Genomic DNA, 24,304 nt, shown 5'->3' on the forward strand with positions numbered 1-24,304 from the left:
TTAGAGCATATAATGTTGAAATTTTCTTGCCAGTGAAGAGTAAAAGTATACCAGGGTTGGGAGATTAAAAGAATTGAACTGGGTCTAATTCATGAGCACAGGGGACCATAAACCTGAACTATAATCAATTCTTTAAATTCTAAGTATACACTCTGAATAAACTGCAATATTCTCTGTATTAGTTCTGGCCACAGAATAAGAAAAGATGAACTAAAGATCTTAAAACTCTCTGTTCACAACAAGATAATAATAAAAAAAAAAAAACTTAAAAGTTCTGAGTAAGATGATAAACTAGAGATTGTCTCTATGTAGCTGGTGAAGGAGAGAGAAATCTCATTTTGCCATCTTCATGATTCACAAGACAGTGGCCACATCTGATCTTGAGAAAGTCTACTTCTAAAAAACCTAGCTACTCCAGGGACCTGAAATCAGGCAATAGCCATAGATCAGGAAGCCTCACTTACAGGGCCCAAATAAGAGAAGGCCCAGAATGACAGTTGTAGAGGAAAGCCAGACACTGACAAGTCAAAGGATACAAGTGACAAAAGGCTCAGCTCGGGCTGAAGGTGCACAAGGATAGACCAATATTTCTGGTGGTGAACAGATCTTGAGTTTGATTATTCTGGGCCAGCAGATGGATTGGACTCTGGAGCCACCAATCTGCTATTCACTACTAAAGAGCTTTGAGAACTCTGATGTGCCCAGGAGTATACAGGATACTCACAGTTGCATCTTTCAGAAAGTCTTGAAATTACAGTCAAGTCCTTCACCTGTACAAATCTCAATGTTGTGGCTGCGTCCCACACCTCCCAATCACTTAAGAAAAACCAGCTATTAAAAACATTAACCACTGCAAGGGCTTGATCTGAAGAGTCTTAGGAGAGTGAAACAACCTGCCTGGACCATAGACGGCAAAGTTAAGTGTGGCCCACAGAGGCAACTCATATAGAAAAAAAGAAAAACTACCACAGTGAAGATAGCTTTGATGAACTTCAGACTTTTGTCCAATATTTACTTGTCAACAGTTCAATCCAAGATCACTACATCCAGCAAAGCTACCTTATATAAGCCAGGCAGTGGTGGTATATGGCTTAAATCCCAACCCTAGGGAGGCAGCAGGCAGATCTCTGCAAGTTCAAGATCAGCCTGGTCTACACAGCAATTTCCAGGACAGCCAGGGATACACAGAGAAATCCTGTCTCAAAATACCAAACAACCCAAAACCTCACATATAAAGTATGTGTCAAGACAAGCACAAACTAATGCAATTCATGACCACTGCACTACAGTAGATAAGGAACACTATATACATGGGAAAAAGACTGTCTCAATCAAGAAAGCACAGGAAAGAAGAAATTATATGAGAAGAAAAGATGAGCAAAGGAGAGCTAGGAAGGAATCCATCATTCCTATCACAGTAAACCAGCAAGCACTAATTTAATAGAAAAAAAGAAAAGAAGGAACAGAAATCCAACCAACCAGAAAAATAGCAAGTAAATCACTGCAATTAGTGAAAGAAAAAAAAAACTCTCAATGTTTACTGTAAATGTGAATAGCCTCAATACACCAATAAATAAATACAGACCTGCTAATTGGATCTAAAAAACTAGATATAAGTATGTATTATCTCCAAGACACATATATGACTAGTAAAGACACCTTCTAAGAGTCAAAGTTTGAAAAACAATATACCAAATAAACAGAAACCAAAAGATAATTGGTATAGCTATTTTGATATCTAGAAAAGTATATGCCAAACAAAAAAGTCAAAAAAGATGAAAAAGGCCACGATATATTAATAAAAGGAACAAATCATAAACATTGTATAACACTGTAATTATATATCCACCAAACACTGAGGTATCCAATTTCAAAAGACAAACAAAACCATAAAAGGTCAATACATCTTGACATAACATGAGTGATTTCAATATCTAACTTTCTCCACTACATGGACTATACAAAGTAAAAATCAGAATATTTTTCACAGTTAAACTACATACTATATCAAATAGACTTAATTGATACAAAATATTTCAACCAACAAATACAGAACATGCATTCCTCAGGAGTCCACTGAACCTTTTTAAAATGGATTACAATCTAGGCCACAAATCAACTCTTTCAAAAAAAAATATAACTGAAATGACTTTTTGTAGCCTATCATGAAAATCCAATAAAACCAGAAATTTTAATATCAAGAAACACTACATAAATACATGAAGACTGACCTCTACACTCTAGAAGAAACAATGGAACACTAATGAAATTATGGGAAATGGTTAGGCCAAATACATAAATCTAATAGATAGTAGGTAATATAATGTGTATTAAGACTTTAGTATAGTAAGGTCTTATTGGTATTTATTAAAGAGAAAAAAATAATTCAATCCCCAGCATCTCAAACAAAATAAAATAAACCTAAGACTTTAAGAAAGTTCAGGTTTAATAAAAAAAAAATGAAAAGTAAAGACACAGAAGGATTTATATATTGAAACTATAGGATGATAAAGGAAAGTATCAATGTTGTTATTATAGGTGAAATGAAATCAATTTACTCATCTATTTAATATTTATTAGAGACACACAAATTTCAAAAAGGCAGAGATACGACATAATCCTAGCCTTAAAAACTTGTGATATAATAGAAAGTATATACATGTGTGTATATATGAAAATACTTAAATATAATAAACTGACATTTGTGTGAAATTTTCCACAGATTGAAAAGGATAGAGGACTTCAGTATGGGACCAAGTTAATAAACTCACTGAGATATCAAGTTGAAACTATACTTTACAAGGCTGTTGCAGAGTTAATAGAACAGGTTTTGAAATCATGCAAAATATAACCAGGTTTGAATTCTAGCTATTCTACTTTATTATGTAATCTTGAATAAATAACCTAACCATTACAAAAAAGAAGACAGTAAATACTGCACAAATTAATAATTATTAAGCTAGATATAAATGCTCAGCAGAGTATCTGCCATACAAAAAGTTTAAAAAAGGAAATTTGGTATTTTAAGTGTGAGTCATAGTATCTTGAAAACTATAAAATATCATAAGGTTGTAAGACATTTTTCTATAACTTTAAAAAGCTTTTTAAAAACTCATTAAATATACAAGCATTTACCATGAAATAATATTTCCTTTTGTGTGTGTGTTTCCAGTCTTTTTTATTAATTAAATTTTATCATTTATTTTATATCCTGACCAGTTTCCCCTCCCTCCTCTCCTCATGTTCCCTCTTTATCCCTGCCTCCCCTCTGCCCCGACCAGTCCTCCTCTGTTGCTGTTCAGAAAGGGGCAGGCCTCCCATGAGTATCAACAAAGCATGGCATTATCAAGGTGAGGTAGGACTAAGCTTCTCCCTATGTATTAAGGCTGGACAAGGAAACTCAGTATAAGGAATAGGTTCCCAAAAGCTAGCTCAAACGCTAGGGACAGGTCCTGATCCCACTAATAGGAGTCCCATATAAACAGACCAAGCTACACAACTGTCACATATGTGTAGAAAAATCCAAACACTGGACTGAGAGCTCCAGGAATCCTGTTGAAGAGAGGGTGGAAGGATTATACAAGTGATGGGGATCAAGGTCATCACAAGGAAACCCACAGAAACAACTAAACAGAACTCACAGGAGCTCACAGGCTCTGGAATGACAGCCAGGAAGCCAGCAAGGGACTGACCTAGGCCCACTACATATAGTATTTCCTTTTTTAAGAATTATTTTTAATTATGTGTACCTATCCAAATTGGGTATGTGCACTAGAGTGCAGGTGCCCACAGAGACTAGAGGCATTAGATTTCCCTCTAGAGCTGCAGTTATAAGCAGCTGTGAGCTGTCTGGAATGGGTCTTGGATCCTCTGCAAGCAAGTGCATGCTCTTTTTTTTTTTAAAGATTTATTTATTTATTATGTATACAGTGTTCTGTTTACATGTATCCCTGCAGGCCAGAAGAGGGCATCAGATCTCATTACAGATGATTGTGAGCCACCATGTGGTTGCTGGGAATTGAACTCAGGAACTTTGGAAGAGCAAGCAGTGCTCTTAACCTATGAGCCATCTCTCCAGCCCCAAATGCACGCTCTTAACTTGAGAATCATCTCTTCAACCTTGAGATAATATTTCTTAAACAAATACAGCAGATTTAAAAACATTTCTATTATTGAAAATACATACTTTTTTTAAATGAAATGTGTTAGATGCTCACAGGTAAGTAAAGAACAGCAGTGTTTTCTTACTACTAATTACCCAAATTTGTCAAATTATTTTATAATATGACATTTATAAAACACAATGTTGTACCAAAATCCTACAATTATCTTACATGTAATGCCATAAAACCTACTTTTTCTTCTCTTTCTATTTCAAGTTGCTTCTTAAGGGACACAAGTTCGTTTCTGATATTAGATAGTTCAGTCTCCTAAAGAAAAAAAAAATGATGAAGTTTGTTAGTGATTTTACATATTTCTAAAGACAACGAAACTATTATCTAGTGCCTCAAATAAATTCAGTTCTAGAAAAAATTAACTCAGAAAATGTCCTTTTAAAAATCATACATGTGGGGTTGGGAATTTAGCTCAGTGGTAGAGTGCTTGCTTAGCAAGTGCAAGGCCCTCGGTTCAGTCCTAAGCTCTGAGAAAAAAAATCATACATGTAATCAGGTGGTGGGGGCACACACCTTTAATTCCAGCACACAGAAGGCAGAGGCAAGTGAATCTCTGTGAGTTTGAGGCCAGCCAGAGCCACACAGAGAAACCTTGTCTCGAAAGAAAAAATAATCATTGTAGTAGAATATTATTTTAAGGTGTGATATTTTTGTTTATGTTGTATTTGTTTAACTCTGTGAAGCTGTGTTTCTGTGCCTGTCTAAAACACCTGATGATCTAATAAAGAACTGGCCAATAGCAAGGCAGGAGAAAGGATAGGCAGGGCTGGCAGGCAGAGAGAATAAACAAGAGGGAGAAATCTGGGAGGAGGAGAAAAAGAAGCAGCCAGAGAAAGAGGAAGACTCCAAAGGCCAGTACCCAGCTACACAGCTAGCCACAGAGAAAGAATAAAGTTTACAAAAGTAAGAGAATGGGAAAAGCCCAGAGGCAAAAGGTAGACAGGATAAGTTAAGAAAAGCTGGCTAGAGCCAGGGGGTGGTGGCACATGCCTTTAAACCTAGCACTCAGGAGGCAGAGGCAGGCGGATCTTTGTGAGTTCGAGGGTAGCATGGTCTACCGAGTGAGGTCCAGGAAAGGCACAAAGCTACACAGAGAAACCTTATCTCGAATAACCAAAAAAAAAAAAAAAAAAAAAAAAAAAAAGAGAGAGAGAGAGAGAGAGAGAGAGAAAGAAAAGCTGGCTAGAAACTAAGCCAAGCAAAAGGCTGGGCATTCATAAGTAAGAATAAGCCTGTGTGTGTGATTTATTTGGGAGGTGGGTGGCGGGCCCCCCAAAAAAGAGCCCAAGAACAAACAACAACAAATCATACATGTGAAAGCCGGTAATGGAACATAACTAGACTCAACATAAATAAGTTTCAATAAGTTTTCATAGTTTTCTCTAAAGGACTAAAATAGCATACATATACATACAACAAATGCACATACACACATATACTCATATTACTTTTCCATCTCACTCTCCTGTCCAAATACCAAAACTTTAAATTTAGTTTAACTGACTTTTTAACATTTCTGTTGTAAAGACACTTTATGCTATAATGTAAAATAAATTGAAAAAGCATTTTACTAGGAAATAGGTAAAATCCTTTTAGATATAAGACTGTGATTCTTCTACAGATCAAATACCACAGCTCTACTTAGTACTCTTTTTCCTAAATGCTGGTATTTTAAGAGTTGGCTTTTATTGTATTTATTCTATCTTACCAAGGCAGTCTTCACCGATGACTGTTCTTGTTCTCTGCTTTTATAAAGTCCTAATTCTGCGTCTCTTTCTTCAACAATCTTATCATACTGGTGCTATATTAAGCAACAAAAAAAAAAAAAAGCATTTCAACAATATTAAAATGGAGCCAGTGGTGGAGCAGGACTTTAATCCCAGGACTCAGGAGGCAGAGACAGGCAGATCTCTGTGAGCTCGAGGGCAGCCTGGTCTACAGAGTGAGATCCAGGACAGGCACCAAAACTACACAGAGAAACCCTGTCTCAAAAAACCAAAACAAAAAATGGAATAGATTATAATTTATGAGATTGGTATACTACACATTAAATATTTGAAGAAAACTATCATGATAACCCAGCTGGATCAGGCCCTCTGGATAAGTGAGACAATTGAATAGCTAGAACTGTTTGGGAGGCTCCCAGGCTGTGGGACCGGTCCTTAGTGCATGAGCTGGCTGTTTGGAACCTTGGGCTTACACAGGGACACTTTGCTCAGCCTGGAAGGAGGGAACTGGACCTGCCTGTACTGAATCCACCAGTTTGAATTGAATCCCCAGGGGAGTCTTGGCCCTGGAGGAGATGGGAATGAAGGGGAGGGGAGGGGAAGGGGGAAAGGTGGAGATGGGGGCGGGAGGGGGGAGGACAGGGGAACCCATGACTGATGAGTGAAATTAAAACACAAATATAATTAAAAAAAGAAATAAAAAAATTTGAGTGATTATGTATTTTCATTTTTCATATATATATATCCTAACAATCTAAACAATGAAACATAAGACAAGTTTTAGACATAATCCAACACAAAAACAAGAAAGTTATTTTACTTAGAAACATTAAATTTCATAATTTAAGAAGTATAGCTGAGTTGGGTAAGCTCACTATGTCCATAAACCTACCACACAGGAGGCTGAGGCTTGAATATCACAAGTTCAAGGCCAACCTGGGCTACAAAGTGAGAGTCTTGTTTGATATGAATGTAACACCAAGATGTCTTAGAAAAGTGACTGACTCTAAATCTATGACAGGAAACACAATACAAGTCTTGAAAATTTTTATCATAACCAAAAGAAAATGCTATTAAAGACTATTCAAGTCAGGTCAAAAAGATTTGCCTATCAGTTTGAAGAGGCACTCCCTGGACAAAGGAAAAACAACTTTTCAATATGGATTATGCACTAGATTGAAACAGTCTGAATTTAAATCTATTAGTTTATGTATAATATTATTTAAATCTGCATTAAAATTCTTGTTTTGTTTTGTTTTTCCGGAGCTGAGGACCAAACCCAGGGCCTTGCGCTTGCTAGGCAAGTGCTCTACCACTGAGCTAAATCCCCAACCCCTAAAATTCTTAATGATAAAACTTCATAGTAATGTTAGATTCTGGTTCTAATTTTTAAAAATTAATAGGTAAGGACAAACTGCTTCCTCTCCAAATCTGAAGGAAAATGAAGTTTACCTAAAAGAAGAATTAGTCAAACAATAGAAAAACAAAAGGTATAACAAATATTTAAGTCTTTCCCCAGGCTAGAAAGATAGATCAGCCATCAAAAGGTAGGCTCACAATAAAAAATTTAAGTCTTCATCTATTTATTCCCTTGTTAAGAATTTGTTCAACATGGTAAATGTTAGATACTTGTAGAGAATAAGTGAATTGGTGAGAAATATCCTGGGTATGTAGTTAATAAAAGATGGTGAGTGCTATGAGACTACTAGAAGAATACAGAAAGCCTGACTACTTCCATTTACTATAAATGATAACAAATATTTACTGGAGGAAGTGACACCTTAGCTCAGCTTTGAATGGTTAAGATCTGAACTTAGCAAGACGGTGGTGGGGCACAGCTTTAATCCCAGCACTTGGGAAGAAGAACCAGGTGGATCTCTGTGAGTTCGAGGCCAGCCTGGTCTACAGAGTGAGTTCCAGGACAGGCACCAAAACTACACAGAGAAACCCTGTCTCGAAAAACCAAAAACCAAACACCAAAAAAGAAAAATATCTGAACTTAGAGAAATAGGGGATCAATAATAGTCAAGCTATAATTACTGTTGTATAGAAAATAACTTCTTTGATAAACCAAAAGACTATCTTGAGCTCATCATTTTAATAGAAATATGCACTAAGAAATAACGTTTTTATTGAAGAAAGTTTATTGGGGGCTTACAATTATAGATCATTAGAGTCTATTCCATCATAATGGGGAGCATGGCAGCAGGCAGATTGACAATAGATTAATAGCTCAGAGCTTACATCCTATTTGCAACTAGGAGGTAAATAATAATTTTATTATATTAAGTTACCTTATGTTTTTCCATAAGTGCTACCATTTCAGCTATTTTATGTTGACATCGTAAATCAATTTCTTTCTGTAACTTCACTGCTTCATCAACTGTTGCTTTGGCTTTCTCAACCTATCAAATTTTAAAAAAGAAAAGTGTTTCTTTTTATTTATTGGTACTGGACTTTATATCAATTTTTTAAAAATTCAATCTTTCCTTTTAGAAACATATAGTCTACTTACATAAAATATAAAATTCAAACAGAAAATTAGAAACAAAATAAGTTTTAAAAATGTATCACTTGTTTGGTTTATTTTAGTATGTTTCAAAAAGTAAAATGACTGTATTATAAATACTCTACTAATTTTAGTTGTTGTGGTGGTGGTTGTTTTCAAGACAGGGTTTGTCTGTGTAGTTCTGCCTGTCCTGGAACTCGATCTGGCCTTGACTTCAGAGATCCACCTGCCTCTGCCTCCCAGAGTGCTGGAATTAAAGGCATGTACCACCAACGCCCAGCAAAGGTACTTATTTTTTAAAGCTAATCAACAAACATTTTTAGCACAGTAAGTTCATAACATATTTAGGTTTTTCTACCTCTCCCAAAAGCTTTTCTTCAGCTATCTTTTTGACCTCAATTTCTTTCTGATAGTTGTTAGTCATTTCTTGAAATTTTTGTTTGCCACTTTCTAGTTCCAACTCTAATTTGTTGACCTATAAGTAAAGAAAGTAACATTAATTTTAATGAATTCCATAGATTACTGAAAAATATTACATACTAATCTGTAGTTTTATAAACCCTAAAAGAAGCATGGAAATTATGGTTGAATCATTTTCTTACATTTTTTCATATACTGAGTGAGATGTGTTTCATCTTTCACAATCTATCTTGACTCATAAAGTATGTATTCAGTCTTGCCAAGTAATATAATATCAAGTTACATATTTTTGTTTCAAAACAAAATTTTGAATTTTACTTAAAAATTACAAGTAACGCTCCATGAAAAAATATGTACAAGCTTCCACTGATATGTTCTATCAAATTCTATCAGCTTGAATTAAACTTTAAGTCCAACTTGGAGTAGCTTTCAGCCTTTCCTTCAAAGTGAAACATGTAAACATACTACATACATGAACTTACGAATGCTAAGGCACATGAGAAAAAAGGTTCACCACGTCCCACCATGTGATAAGGACCAGCTGCTAGAAGCAAGGCTAGTAGAGGAAAATTCACTGCAGCTAAACCACTCAGAAAGGATCTCATAAGAAACAATGAATTAATAAGTTTCTCAAATAAATTCCTTTTGCCATTTTTCTCCTCTCTTCCTCAGAGATTCTAATTACATATTTTAAATCAATTGGTGCTAGTTCTACAGGCCTGTAAAGTACTACTACTCTCTTTTCAAAACATTTTTCTGTGATCCTTGACATAGATGATTTCTACCTTTACAGCTTTATTTTTACTAATATTTTATTCATTTTAAAATATATTATTAGGACTATATGAATTTTTCGTTCCATAATATATTGCACTTTTCAGTTCAAAGTCCAACTTTTAGGTTATCTTAGGGGCATGTCTTAAATGATTTTCATGCTACTAATGAGTATCTGTATTGTCTTCCATTGGGGCTATTGTAAATAATACAGCTATGAATATTTTTGGTAATTTCTGTCTCAAGGAATCCAGGTACATGATTACAGAATGTATCTACTGGCTATTTTCTATGTAATTTTCAGAAGTTTATGATAATTCATACTTGCCTTTATAAATGACAATATTTACATTCCTTGTTTCAAGTACTACTTCAAGATATTATAAAATATTTTCACCAAATATTCACTTAATATGTTGACAACTACTGCTCTCCACTACATATTTAAAAATATTTATTGAATACTCACTAAGTATCAATCATTGCCTAAAGAGAAAGATGACAAAATTTGGTCCCAACATCATAGGCTTACATTCTAGGGTTTTATATTCTACAAAGTTGATGGGTCTCAAGCCCTTTTTACAAGATAACCATATTTTACAGTAACCTGCCTACAAGATATACTGCTGCTGCCAACAGTCACACATTATGTTATAGAAGTAACCAGCCAGTTACTGATTGGATTTAAGGCCTACTGAAGGAGCTAGAATCCACATCTGACTTGCTAAAGAAGCCAAGAACCTGAGACCTAGGCCTAGGGGAAAATCTAATACTATTGCTCTGCTAAAGGAACATAGCAATAAATGACTCCTAATGACATTCTGCTAGATCAATGCCTTGCTCAGCCCTCATCAGAGAAGAAAGCTTCTTGCAATAGATGAGAACTAACACAGAGACCCACAACTATCAATATGCAGAGATTCTGTACCACTCAGTCTTAAATGAGATGTCTTCATCATAGCCCTCCCCAACAAGCCTCAGGGATCTATGAGGAAGGGGAAGCAGAAAGATTATGCATCAGAGGCAATGGATGAAGGAAACAGTGTCTTCCAGTCACAATAGTAATAATGAAAATATGAACTCACAAACATTGTGGGAAAAGACACACAAGGTCTACACAAGTTGGTTAAGGCATTCTGCTTTGAGCATTTTTGTCTTATTGGTCTTTTGCTCATATATGTTGATTTCAGGTTTTTTGGGGTTTTTTTTTTTTTTGAGCTGAGGATCAAACCCAGGGCCTTGTGCTTGCTAGGCAAGCACTCTACCACTGAGCTAAATCCCCAACTGATTTCAGTTTTATAGGGTTTGTGTGTGCTTCTTTTTGTTTATTTTATTTTATTTTTTTAGATTTATTTATTTATTATGTATACAGTGTTCTGTCTGCATATATCCCTGCAGACCAGAAGAGGGCACCAGATTTCATTACAGATGGTTGTAAGCTACCATGTGGTTGCTGGGAATTGAACTCAGGACCTTTGGAAGAGCAAGCAGTGCTCTTAACCTCTGAGCCATCTCTCCAGCCCTTTGTTTATTTTTTTAATGAGAGAGAAAAAAAGAACATAAAGTTGGGTCAGTAGCAAAGTGAGTAAGATCTAGAAAAAAATTGGAGGGGATAAACATGATCAAAATGTTTTATAGGAAAAAAATTAAAGAAAGTATATATAGATTCCATGCTTAATTTCTTTATAATATATGGGTAAACACACACACACACACACACACACACACACACACATATATTAAGTTGTTCACAAGATTCAGTTCAAAAGCTAAATAACAATGAACATTCTATCACACCTACAAGAATTATTCTCTTCAATCCAAAAGTATAACAGTATCTGAAGGTAAGCATTAAATTATAAATAAATAATATAGAATTTCTAACCCATGTATCCACTAGTATTTAAGAAAACAAAAATAAAAATGTCACATACCTTTATTTCATATGCATTCAGTTGTTTGTTTTCTGCTGAACTCTTTTTTTTCAAGGCCTTATTCTATGGAAAGTTAATTACAGTTAGTACTAAGGTGATTAAGACTTACAATGACATGACTTACACCTAAATAACTAGAAATGAAAGCATTGCTCTTATACTATAGTGTAAATATTGGGATAATTTTAAGAATATTTATGTTATTAAGAAAACCTACCTCCTGCTGAAGCTCTTCAATACACTTGCTTTTATTTTCAGCTTGTTTCCTTAAATTATTACACTGTAAAATTATTTTAAAAATTATATAATTTTATTCAATAGTCTGATCAAAATAAGCAATTTCAAACTAAGAAAATATTGCATGATATAACATGAGGCTCACTTGTGATTTCAAAAATGATTCTGTTAATGTAAAAGTACAAATATGATCGGTCTTCTTTATTACTCGTTATTCTCTCATTCGCATTTCTGAGATTCTAACGTTATTAAATTTGTGAGAGAAGTATTAATGTGATATTCTACCTCCTGACAGAATTCCAATTCTTCCTACTGAAATACCAACTAAGTCAATTTTTAATATCTTACTTATTTCATCTGAGTACATGCAGAACTGAATTAAAATGTATTAGTCCAAGGAACATCTTAAGTATTGTAAAAGCAACACAGATTTCTAAGAGGCCCTAAAAAATCAGATATATAATTTGTTCTAATTCCCATTAGAGTAAAAGAACTCTCACAAGAAAACAAGTTCAGTCACCTTCATAAACAACAAATGTTGTTAAAATTTTTTCTTGTAATACTTATACATAACCACAGTTAGTTAATATTCTGCATATAAATGCATTTTATATAGCATTGCTTTTTCTGTTTACAAGTGATTTTTTGTTTGTTTCTTGAGACAGCGTTTCTCTGAGTAGACCTAGCTGCCCTGGAACTTGCTCTGTAGACCAGGCTAGCCTAAAACTTAGAGGTCCGCCTACCTCTGCCTCCCAAACGCTGGGATTAAAGTTGTATGCCAACACTGCCAGGCACAAGAGATGTTTTTTTAAATTACTGTTTTCATAATTTGATAATACCTTATTTTCTAGTATCTTCATTTGCTTTTCTTTCTTTAAAACTTCGCATTCAATGCTTCGAGCCTAAAAACATATAATTTGAAATCATATTTAAAGTGTTATTAGAATTTCATTTTCTAGTGCATTTTAGAAATGAAATTATAGTTTTATATATTTATAAAAACACTTATCAGCTCATCCAGTTTATTTAATTGTCCTTTTGAAAAAGAATATACCTTTATGTGATATGTTAATTACCTTGATTTAATATTTCATAATATATATGCACAAATTATATATATATATATATATATATATATATATATATACGTTTTTTGAGACAACAGTTCTCTATGTAGTTCTAGCTGTCCTGGAATTTGCTCTGTAAACCAGGCAAACCTCAAATTTACAGAGATCCATCTGCCTCTGCCTCCTGAATGCTGGGATTAAAAGTGTACACCACCACTGCCTGGCATAAATTTTATTTTACATAAATCTTTATGTCATAAGTGTATCTAACAAAAGAATTTATATGAAGCTTGCAAGAACTAAGTAAAAGATAAAGGATAGGTATTAGAGGAAACTGAAGCTCAGATAGATAAAGTATGTACAAAATAATTAAACTAAGTTTACTAACTGGTGAAAAAAGGGAATGTAACTCAACTATATGTCAAGTAAACTATGTAAAAATATTTATAATTTGAACTTCTAGAAAATATTTTAATGGTAAAGTCCAACCATAGAAAATAGAAATAAGCTAATATATTCATCATACATTTAATTTTTCATGCCTACTTACCAATATTTCCTTCTTAAAAAGATTTGTCCTATTGCTTTTAAGTATGTGTATATGTGTGGGCCTGTGCACATAAATGCAGGTACCCATGGAGTTCAGAGGATGATGTCAGATCCCCTGAAGCTAGAGTTATAAGCAGCTGTGAGCTTCCCAATATGAGTGCTATAGAACTAGCATTCTCTCTAAGAGCATTACTTGTTCTTAAACGCTGGGCCATCTCTCCAGTCTGCTTCTCACTAATATTTTCTACACTAGCAAAATAGATTATACTTTACCTTAAATTCTTTATGTTCATCTCTCTCTCTCTCTCTCTCTCTCTCTCTCTCTCTTTCTCTCTCGTGTGTGTGTGTGTGTGTGTGTGTGTGTGTGTGTGTGTGTGTGTGTACATGTGAGATTGGATCACTCACTGAACTTGAAGCTTATCAATTTGATTAGGCTAGCTAACCAAATGAGCTTCAGAGATGTACCTGTCTCCACCTTCCCAGGGCTGATTTCACTTTATGCCACTGTGCTCAGCTTTCATGCGGGTGCCAGTAATCTGAACTCAAGGCCTGATATTTGCATGGTAAGCACTTTACCAAATGAACCATCTCCACTGCCCCAGTCCCCATACTTAAATTGCAGTGAAGTAAAATAACACTTAGAATAAACCTTGAATGTGTCTGCTCCATCATAAGCCCTCAAGAAAATGTCAGCTTATCTTTAAACTATTCTAAAAGTCTTTTATGACTTCTAAAAGGTAAATATAACAATTCTCAAGTCAAAACTCTTCACTGTTCTTGCATTCTTAAATACATGTTACTGAGGTAAATATCTTATTTCTTACCTCCACCTCTCCACTCTTCTCTCTACCTATCTTCATCTTTATCCAGTCTCCCTACCATTACTAATTTAACCTCTATCTTTCAGCCACAATAAATTTTAACTGCTGCCAGGTGGTGGTGGCTCACGCCTTTAATCCCAGCACTTGGGAGGCAGAGCCCAGAGGATCTCTGTAAGTTCAAGGCCAGCCTGGGCTACCAAGTTAGTTCCAGGAAAGGCGCAAAGCTACACAGAAGAAACCCTGTCTCAAAAAACAAAACAAAACCTGCAATTTCAAGAAGAAAAATTTAACTGCTTAAATTTTTCAGTCTTTCATATTTCCAGGGGTTTCCCCAAATAAATTTTTTAATTTGAAATATTCTTCTTCTGCATGTTAAACCCTACCTTCTACTAATTTCTGTGAACTTAAGCCAACTGAATGTTTCTTCAAGAAAGCATGCCCAGTCTTACTAAGTTTTGATGAAATGCTATTCTGTGTGCTCAAGTAATAGAATCCAATAGAGGACCATGCCAGTGCTCTCTCCCTTTAAGGGACTCCTTTATTGTAAACTCCATAGTGATTCTGTTCAGACTAGCCACTAGCCACAATGACCAGTTTAGAAATAACTAAGTCAGCTAAACAAGACCAGAGTCTTCCATTTTTTCCAGTGCTTTTAAGACACTTTTTAGTAGCTTCCAAATGACTCTATTGTCTTTCATCTCTCCTCAATCATAAGTATTAAAACATTTTACTGCCCCAATAAAAGTTTAGACCACTTTTGCTGACCAAAGTAAATGAAATATAAAATCAGCACGTAGAACAATCCATAGGACATACTTGCTGTTAGATAATACTTGAATGATTGAAGGAGCCTTCATAACCAAGCATGGTATTTCAACTTTAGCACAATTTTCTCCCACTCACTCTATATACAATATATACTGTGTAATCATGTAATCATTAATACTTTATACTCTCATCATTTTGTGACATTTTATCTCAACTTGTTGAAACCATACTCAAGGTACAACAGAATCTTTTTATTTTATCTAGCATGAGACTTTAAACCTAGAAATAGAAGTTAAAATTAAATGCTGAACATCTGGGGCTAGAGAGATGACTTAGTAGTTAAGAGCCCTGGCTGCCCTTCCAGAGGACCTGGGTTCATTTCTCATCACCTATTGGCATCTCACAACCATCTGAAATTTCAGTTCCAGGGGATTTCTGGCCTCCATGGGCACCAAGTATGCACAAGGTACATAAATAATCACACAAGCAAATACCCACACATAAAATAATAGAAAAAAAACTTAAAGGAATGTTTTTCTAATATGTTTAGAATTATATGACTATTTCTTACAAATATAGATCATAATCAAAACAACCCAACTTAGACCATATCATTTAAGGATTTTATGTGTTTTGCTTGTATGTGTATGTACCACATGTGTTCAGTGACCACAGAATCCAGAAGATGGTATCATATCTCACACAACTGGAGCTTCAGACAGTCATGAGTGATGTGGGTGCTAAGAACTGAACATAGTGGTCTTTGGCAAAAGCAGCAAGTACTTTTAATGACTGAGTCATTTCTTTAGCTTCCCTTAACCCATATTTTAAATGTTAATAGCTTAGTACCTAGATCACCAGTTATTTATATAATAGTGCATGTCACTTTATTGTCTGTATTGCTTTTATGATTTAAATTTTTTAATCCAATCTGTTAAATATAACATACATTCTCTTCACTCTTGTCCAATTTACATTTAACTTCCTCTCCTTGCTGTATAAACTCTTTTCTTACTGATTCCAATTCATCCCTAAAAGGAAATACAAGAATAGCATCACAATCCAAACTGTATTTTCATCTCCAAAGATTTCATTAATGATTGCTTATTAATTTTTATTCTCATTTTGACTGGTAACTTTTCATGCATGGCTATTAATAGGCACATTTCTATTCCTACATTTAAGTTACTGTACATATTTATCCTTAAATTATATGCATCCTTGTCATCACTTTTCTACTTTTAAAAAACCATAGGAATATTTCATTTTTATCTTTTCATCATTCTAACACATATATAAAATGTTATATAAATAAATTAAAAACATAAGTACACAGGAAACATTGTGTAGCTGCATCTGTTTGAATGGGCCACTGGCAATAAGATCAAGATCTATCCCTGGTGCATGAGCTGGCTTTCTGGAGCCCATTATCTATGGTTGAACACCTTGTTCACCCTTGATGCAGTGGGGAGAGACTTGGTCCTGTCTCAACTGAATGTACCAGGCTTTTCTGACTTCCCATGGGAGATCTTACCCTTTTGCTGGAGGGGATGAGAGCAGGAAGCTAGGGGGAAGCAGGAGGAGGAATGAGGAGGATCTGTGGTTGGTGTGTAAAATAAATTTAAAAAAATTTTTAAATAAAAAAAGTGCAATTTATTTTAATGATATTTACATACACATATACCACTGTACATACTCAGAGAATCTTCAGAAACATACAGAACAGTGATGCTTTAGGTGAGGGAAACTAGACAGCAGAAAGTCAAAAAGCAAAAGAAAGATACTGTTCTTCCTCAATGTGCTTCTTTGTCCCTTGGAATTTTATATTATATTCATGTATTACTTTTTAAAATATTTTCATTAAAATCGTATATGTTACAAATGAAAATATTGGTGACTGTATCAGCAGGTACTTGAAGACATTTTTCTAATTGTAGTTTTACTTTGTACCACTATTACACTGGCAATATAATAAGTGATTTGACCTTTTAAAAACTGAATCCAGGATATAACTTTTCTTAAATTTTTTCATATGTATTATTTGTTTACTTATTGAGAGAAAGAAACAGAAAAAGAGAATGTGTGTTTTCAATAATACATGTATGGAGGTCAGAGGGCAACTTCTAAAGGTCAGTTTTTTCCTTCCACCATGTGAATTCCAGGGATTGGTTGCATCAGGCTTAGCAGTGAGTACCTTTACCACTGAGTTAACTCACCAGCTTTATTCTTTAAATGAGTACAATTTATAATCAGTATGTTCACTGTTCAGAGATAATTTACACTTAGAGGTCCATAAACCCATACTATAAGTAGATAATCAGACTATATTATTCAGATAATTTGAATGTTATTTTAAAAACAGCCTCTCTTAAGCTAAAGAAATAGCTCAGCAGATAAGGTGCTGCCTTTGCAAGCATAAGGACCTGAGTTTGATCCCCAGAAACTAAATAAAAGAGCAAGGATTATTGGGGCATGCTTGTAATCCCAGTGCCAGAAAGAAACAGGCAGAACCCTGAGGATTGTTTGTTGGCCAGCTAATACTTGGCAAGTTCCAGACTAATACGATACCATGTATTTCTGAGAAGGGAGGGAAAGGGTATACATAGTGCCTGAAGAACGACATCTGAAGCTGTTCTCTGGTCTCTACACACCCACACAGTATACATACATGTAAGCACACACAGAGGCCCTTGATGTAGATGTGACAGCACACAGCTATAATTCCAGCACTTGGGAGTCTAAGACAGGAAGATCATCTAAGTGCCACCTTGGACTATACAGTTAAGATTCTGTCTCAAAAACTAAGAGGATGAATTTAAACTTTTTTTAAATCATAGAAAAAAATCAAACAGCTTCTCAAAATTTGTTTTCATATTTTAACCAAAAAAAGTACAATGATTCAGTCATCAATATCTGTAAGTAACAGCTCCTTCTGAGAGAGAAAGTTGAGCAAAAAGGGGCAAAATCAATCATTATAGCAAAAGATGACTTTCTAAATCTGGAAAACAGTTAACAGCTAATAATTTATTAAGCACTGATTATATCAAGCATTAGATTCAACACTACTCACAACACCTCATATATATGTTTGGAATCTCCAAACTATTCTATGAAGATCTGTATTTGGTCTAAAGATTTCAAATAATTGCCAGGCAGTGGTGGCACACGACTTTAATCCCAGCACTCGAGAGGCAGAGGCAGGTGGATCTCTGTGAGTTCAAAGCCAGCCTGGTCTACAGAGTGAGTTCCAGGACAGACTCCAAAGCTACACAGAGAAACCCTGTCTCAAAAAACAAGACAAAAAAAAAAAAAAAAAGATTTCAAATAATTTAATATAGAAGTTTTCAAAAGCACATTATTTAATCAAGCATAAGCCAAAATTTCAATGTAAATAAGAACACACACACACAATATTTGGAAATTATCCAAGTTACCAATGGATTAAAAAGAAACTTAAAATACACATACACACACACACACACACACACACACACACACACACACACACACACAAGTTTAGAAAGTAATAGTAAAACTGTGTATCAAGTCAGGCATGGAGTTGATGCCTATATTCCCAGCAACCAGGAGGCAGAGACAAGGAGGATCACTACAAGTTCAAGTCTACTCTGGTTTACATATGCCCTTCCCCTAGGACCCATGAACTATCTAGCCATGGATCCTTGGACTTAGTAATGGTGCCAGATATGGGTTCTATCTTGTGAAGAAATCCTTAAATCCAATCAAAATGTGGTTGGTTACTCCCATAACATTCATGTCACTATTATACCAGTGGGTGTATAATAGTCATTACTATAGCTCACAGAGTTCACAGAAGTGTAAGACTGTTGATGCCTTTTATCTTCCTGTAGTGTGCACAGCACTTTCTAGCACTATGAAATCTAAAGCTTCCAGGTCTACCAGCTTGATTTCTCCATGTTCTATGACTGAAGTATGTGGTGTCCTCAGCATACAGTGTCTTACCATCAAGTTCTAGAGAATAACCAAAGGCAATGACAATAGCCTATAATGTTTGGGGGATCTATGGAATCCCACTAGGCAACATGTTCAAAAGAAGTACTACATTCCTGGCAGTGGCTTTTTATTTGCTAGCCTGTAGTGTCTAGTATGGTATTGTCTCCCTCCACTATAAGGTAACTCTACTTAAACTCTTTTTATATGTGTATTATTTTAGGAAGCTTCTATAGTAAAAGGTTTCCATTATTACTTTATTAAAGGGTCTTTAGTGTTAGTTACCCTTCCTCTTACTCTCTCCCCTACCCTGCCCTCCTATCCTTATCCTACTTAACACTTTCTGTCCCATTATTCCCCTTTCTTTTATCGCTTCATTCTATCTCCCTGCTCTAGGAAATCCCCCTAATCCATAGCCCCTTTCTAGCTTCCTGACTACTATGGGTATTCAAAATGAAACACAAATATTTAAAGATTCAAAGCTACCAGCCACATATGAGAGAAAACATGTTCCAATTGTCTTTCTGGGTATGGTTTACCTCTCTCAGGATGATTGTTTCCAGCTCCATTCGTTTACCTGTGAATTTCAGTTTCCTTTTCCTTAACAGATCAACTATATTCCATTGTATAAATTTATCATATTTTCATTATCCACTCATCAGTTGGTTGATGGCACCCAGATCATGTTCTACTATTACTCTGCTAAACAGATTTAAACTGACTCCTACTGACTTATTGTTAGACCCACAGTTAAGTGTAGCTCTGAACCCCATTAGAAAAGTTTCTCTTTGTAGTAGATAGCAGTTAACACAGAGATCCCCATAACTCGTCAATGTGGAGAATAAGAGGCTGCAGAGTGCTCAGTCCTAAATGAGACATCTGTATCACACACCTTCTCCCAAGGCTCAACAATAATTGTGGAAGGAGTAGAAAGATAGTAAGAGCCAGAGATGGTGGATGACTACAGGAAAACAGTGTTCCAGACAAAACAAGGCACTTGCATATATGAACTCAGAAAGGTTCTGATAGCATGCATAAGACCTATACAAGCTCAAGCTGAACAAAATTCCAGCATGGACAGGAGAGGTGAGCACAAAGTCCCATCCCTGGCTTAGGAGCTATTGGCAACTGATAGCTACTGTGAGAAGGACAGCAAATTTTCTTTAAGGGTGGGGCCCTTGGGATATTGCCACACTCCAGGGTAGCTTTACATGAATATTTGGTCATCACAAATTGGACTGGATGGGTTCAAAGAAAAAGAAAACAGGACATGAAGTTCAATAGGTAAAGAGATGGGGTGGATCTAGGAGTAGTTGAGGGAAGGAGGTGAATATGATCAAAATATACAAAAATTGCAAAGAACTAATAAAATATTTTTAAAAGGCCATGTCAAAAATGAAAAATGCTATGTCATAAATTCAGAGATGTGGTTGCAAGTGATCTGAAGGATTGAAATGCTTTTATGTTTTTTAAAAGAAACAGAAAAACTAAACATCAGTATACAAATTTTGAAAGAACAATAAAAAAACTAGCATGTAAATTCAGGGAGGCAAAAGTATTTTAAGTATAAAAGCAATGGAATAAATATACAAAGGGAAAAACATAGTTAATAGAAATTTTTAAAACTTCTATTAAAATAATTGCCACAAATCAATGGAAAACAAATTATACAAATTCTATAAATAAAAAGAATAAAGGATTGCTACTTTAATGCTTAAGTCAACAGTAAATAATAAAGCCCTTAAAAGATTAAAGAGTATAAATACTTCCAGATAATTTTACAAAGAAAAATTCTAAGTCAGATTCAGAAAAAAATCCAAAGCTTATGTAAAAGGTAGTAACTGCAAATCATGAAAAGTTATTTATGTTTTAAATTACTGATAAATTAGTGATGATACCAAGTAATAATAGAAACATTTTGGAACCAGAGCTTTCAACATGATCTTGGTTATAGTTGACAATTTAAAATTAATAAAAGCTACTAGAAACCGGTTGATTACCAAGTCATTATTTCTAAGATCTTATTAATAAATTCAAACTAAAAGGTATTCTCTTAAATTTAAAATAAGGAAAAGATGTATGTGTTCCTTGTTTACTTCAGTATTATTTATAATAGTAAAAAACTAGAAAATGTAAATATCTAAAAAGAAAGTTAATATTATTACATATACAAATAAATTATTGTGAAAATATGAAGAAACATAATGCTTAAAATAGTAAATTTTTCATTTAAATAATATAAAATTACATGACTATGACTAATAATTAAATATATTCTTTTAAAAGTGAACATAAATATTCTATTATATATAATAGTTGATGCTCTTGAAAATTTTAAAATTTTTATTCTAAGTTTTCTAGATACAGTTAGCATTTTTTATACTTTAATTTTCATATAATTTTACTGCTTAAATACTAAATATAAAATAATTTGTTTTTAATTATTTAAGTATAAAATTATTATAGTTTCATTTTTACACAGGATTTTAAAACACTAACCTATACATAATATTTCCACTTTATATGATACTCAAAAATAGAAAAGAGATTCTAAAATCCTTGAAACAGAGACAAACTCATTATTCTTGCCTTAAATGCATTTTTTTTTCTTCCAAATTTTCTATTTGCTTCAACATCCTTTCTTCTTCCTTTTTGCTATTCTAAGAAGATAATCAACAATGCTTATATTAATCATTTTGCTTCAACAAAAATGTAACTGAAGTTAGTATTTAAAACCTTCATCTGTCAGCATAAATTTTATTTCATTACACCAAGCAAGAATATGAGTATGCTATTTATTTATTTTTATTTTGGTCAGCTTGACACATTAGAGTATCTGGGAAGAAGGAGCCTCACAAAACTGCCTCCACAAGATTGACCTGTAGGCAAGTCTGTTAGACATTTTCTTCAATGATGATTAATATGGGAGGCTCAGCCCACTGATGGTGGTGCCACCCCTAGGCAGGTGGTCCTGGGTTCTAAAAATAAAAGGCTGTACAAGCCCAAAGGAGCAACCAGTAATCAGCTCTCCTTCATGACCACTGCTTTATTAGTTTCTGTCTCAAGGTTCCTGCCTTGAGTTCCTGCCCTGACTTCTCTTCATGATGGACTATGCTTGGTTATGTAAGCCAACCAACCTCCTTCCCCTCCACCACAAGGTGCTTTTTGTCACAGCAGTAGAAAGCAAACTAATACAGTGAGCTATTTTATTTGTACAGTTCTGTTTTACAGACATGTATTAATAACAAGCCTTTAATTCTAGCACTCGGGAGGCAGAGGCAGGATGATCTCTGTGAGTTTGAGGCCAGCCTGGTCTATAGAGTGAGATCCAGGACAGGCACCAAAACTACACAGAGAAACCCTGTCTTGAAAAAAAAAAACAAAAAAACAATAAAAATCCTAATAATATATAGCAGCTAATAAAATAAAGTTTGATTTCCCAGTGGTAGCTGGAGGCTTGTATTTTTTTTTTTTTTTTTTTTGGAGCTGAGTATCGAATCCAGGGCCTTGTGCTTGCTAGGCAAGCACTCTACCACTGAGCTAAATCCCCAACCCAAGGCCTATATTCTTTATTCATAATGTTTTGTTGATTCATCTTTCAAGAACAAAATTAATGTTGTTCTCTAACAACTTCTCTTCCATAAAGGCAGAAGTGAACTTGTGAACTCCAATAACACTTTATCCCATTGTCAACATATTTGACATATTATTTTACTTAAGATATTTAAACACTATTTTTATATTAATTCATACATTCCTGAAGAAGATGACAAGATTATACATTATTATTATCTTCCACAGAAATCTATGACTAAGTTGAATATTACTAAATACAAAACTGTTAATGCTTACAATTAACTTCATAAATAAGTAGTCTCCATTTTCTATTGTCCATTATCACAACAAAAGTATAGTATGCAGCTTTTTCTCCAAAAAATACCAGCTCTAAGATAATCCAACTTTTTAAGCTAAAACAGTACTCAGAGATCATCTGTTTTAATGTCCCTCTAATTTTGAAGGTAAGAAAGCAAAGTTATTGATAACTTTGTCAAACTCACAGCAATATCTTCTTGATGTTTCTTGAGTTCTAGGGCCATATCACTTGCTTTTTGTGCCAATTTTTTTTTATCAAGGGAAAGCTTGCCACAGCTTGCAGTTAATTCAGCATTCTTAAGTCTATTTTTAAAAAACATAGAGAAATAATTAAATATGAAATATGATGATATATAAGAATTAATGGGTTGAGGATTTAGCTCAGTGGTAGAGTGCTTGCCTAGCAAACGCAAGGCCCTGGGTTCAGTCCTCAGCTCAAAAAAAAAGAATTAATTCAAAATAATATTAGGGGAAAGAAAAGATATAAATAAAATAATACTGGCCAGTAATTCTTGAAGCAAGGTTAGAGTTCTATGCTACTTCATTACATTTCTTTGTTCAAATATATTTAAATGGTTTCCATATTAATATTTCAGTAAGTCACACATATTTCTTTGTATATTCCCTACACATTCATTCCTTTACATTTTTCACAAAATATAAAGGGCACAATATTTTCTTCACATAACTGTTTTACTTCTAATAGTCTGTTTCAAACTTCTGAAATTTTAATCAGAATAGACCTTGAAGCATGAACTATTTATAATTAAAATGCAATTATTTGCCAGGCAGCAGTGGCACACACCTTTAATCCTAACACTCAGGAGGCAGAACCAAGCAGATCTCTGTGAGTTCGAGGCCAGCCTGGTCTACAGAGCAAGCTCCAGGACAGGCACCAAAACTATACAGAGAAACCCTGTCTTGAAAAACCAAAAAGAAAGAAAGAAAAGAAAAGAAAAATACAATTATTTTTACAAGTTCTCAAATTTTCCATGCTGAAAGAGAAATTATTGTTGCTATTGTCTGAAGCTGGCACCAATTTTAAATAAATGCAGTATAGTGTCTGGTACCACCAAATGATTTTAGGAGCATCTACTGCTTCCTCCTATTTAATATTATTGGAAATTCAGCAGAGAAAATAAAGGGTTTTTTCCTAAGTAATGATAGATTAGAGAGCAAATAAACCAAGGATAACATAAATACTAAACATAACATACACATAAATAACCACTCGTTTCTTAATAAAATGAAGGTTACCTAGGTCTCCTGATAAAAACACTGTTGAAAGAATATCAGAAGGAGAGAATGGAGCTATAAGAAAAGGACTAGGCTATAGGTTGGCCTGGGACTTATGATATAACCCAGGCTGGCCTCAAACTCAAAGCAATCCTCCTTCTTCAGCCTCACAAGTGTTTGAATTCCAGGCATGAGGCATCACACAAATACTTTACTTAACCATTTTTATCTATACCTGAGAAGCA

The 24,304-nt window shown here is 34.4% G+C and overlaps 1 protein-coding gene across 3 annotated transcripts in view; it reads right to left on the bottom strand.

The window, feature by feature from the left end:
* Sycp1 (synaptonemal complex protein 1) overlaps positions 1 to 24,304 on the bottom strand; it is a 103,025-nt gene that overhangs the window by 17,109 nt on the left and 61,612 nt on the right. The window contains exons 18-27 of one of the 3 annotated variants that reach the window (XM_036191298.1): positions 23,009 to 23,126; positions 21,540 to 21,610; positions 15,931 to 16,012; positions 12,616 to 12,678; positions 11,757 to 11,819; positions 11,540 to 11,602; positions 8,770 to 8,886; positions 8,197 to 8,307; positions 5,884 to 5,976; positions 4,356 to 4,430 (exon numbers count right to left, since the gene is read on the bottom strand). In XM_036191298.1, the coding sequence (XP_036047191.1) occupies positions 4,356 to 4,430; positions 5,884 to 5,976; positions 8,197 to 8,307; positions 8,770 to 8,886; positions 11,540 to 11,602; positions 11,757 to 11,819; positions 12,616 to 12,678; positions 15,931 to 16,012; positions 21,540 to 21,610; positions 23,009 to 23,126 (856 nt within the window). The remainder of the gene's footprint in view (positions 1 to 4,355; positions 4,431 to 5,883; positions 5,977 to 8,196; positions 8,308 to 8,769; positions 8,887 to 11,539; positions 11,603 to 11,756; positions 11,820 to 12,615; positions 12,679 to 15,930; positions 16,013 to 21,539; positions 21,611 to 23,008; positions 23,127 to 24,304) is intronic. The other 2 variants (XM_036191299.1, XM_036191300.1) reach the window with 2 other exon arrangements.

This window comes from Onychomys torridus, chromosome 6, assembly GCF_903995425.1.
Source record: "Onychomys torridus chromosome 6, mOncTor1.1, whole genome shotgun sequence".
Classification (NCBI taxonomy): Eukaryota; Metazoa; Chordata; class Mammalia; order Rodentia; family Cricetidae; genus Onychomys; species Onychomys torridus.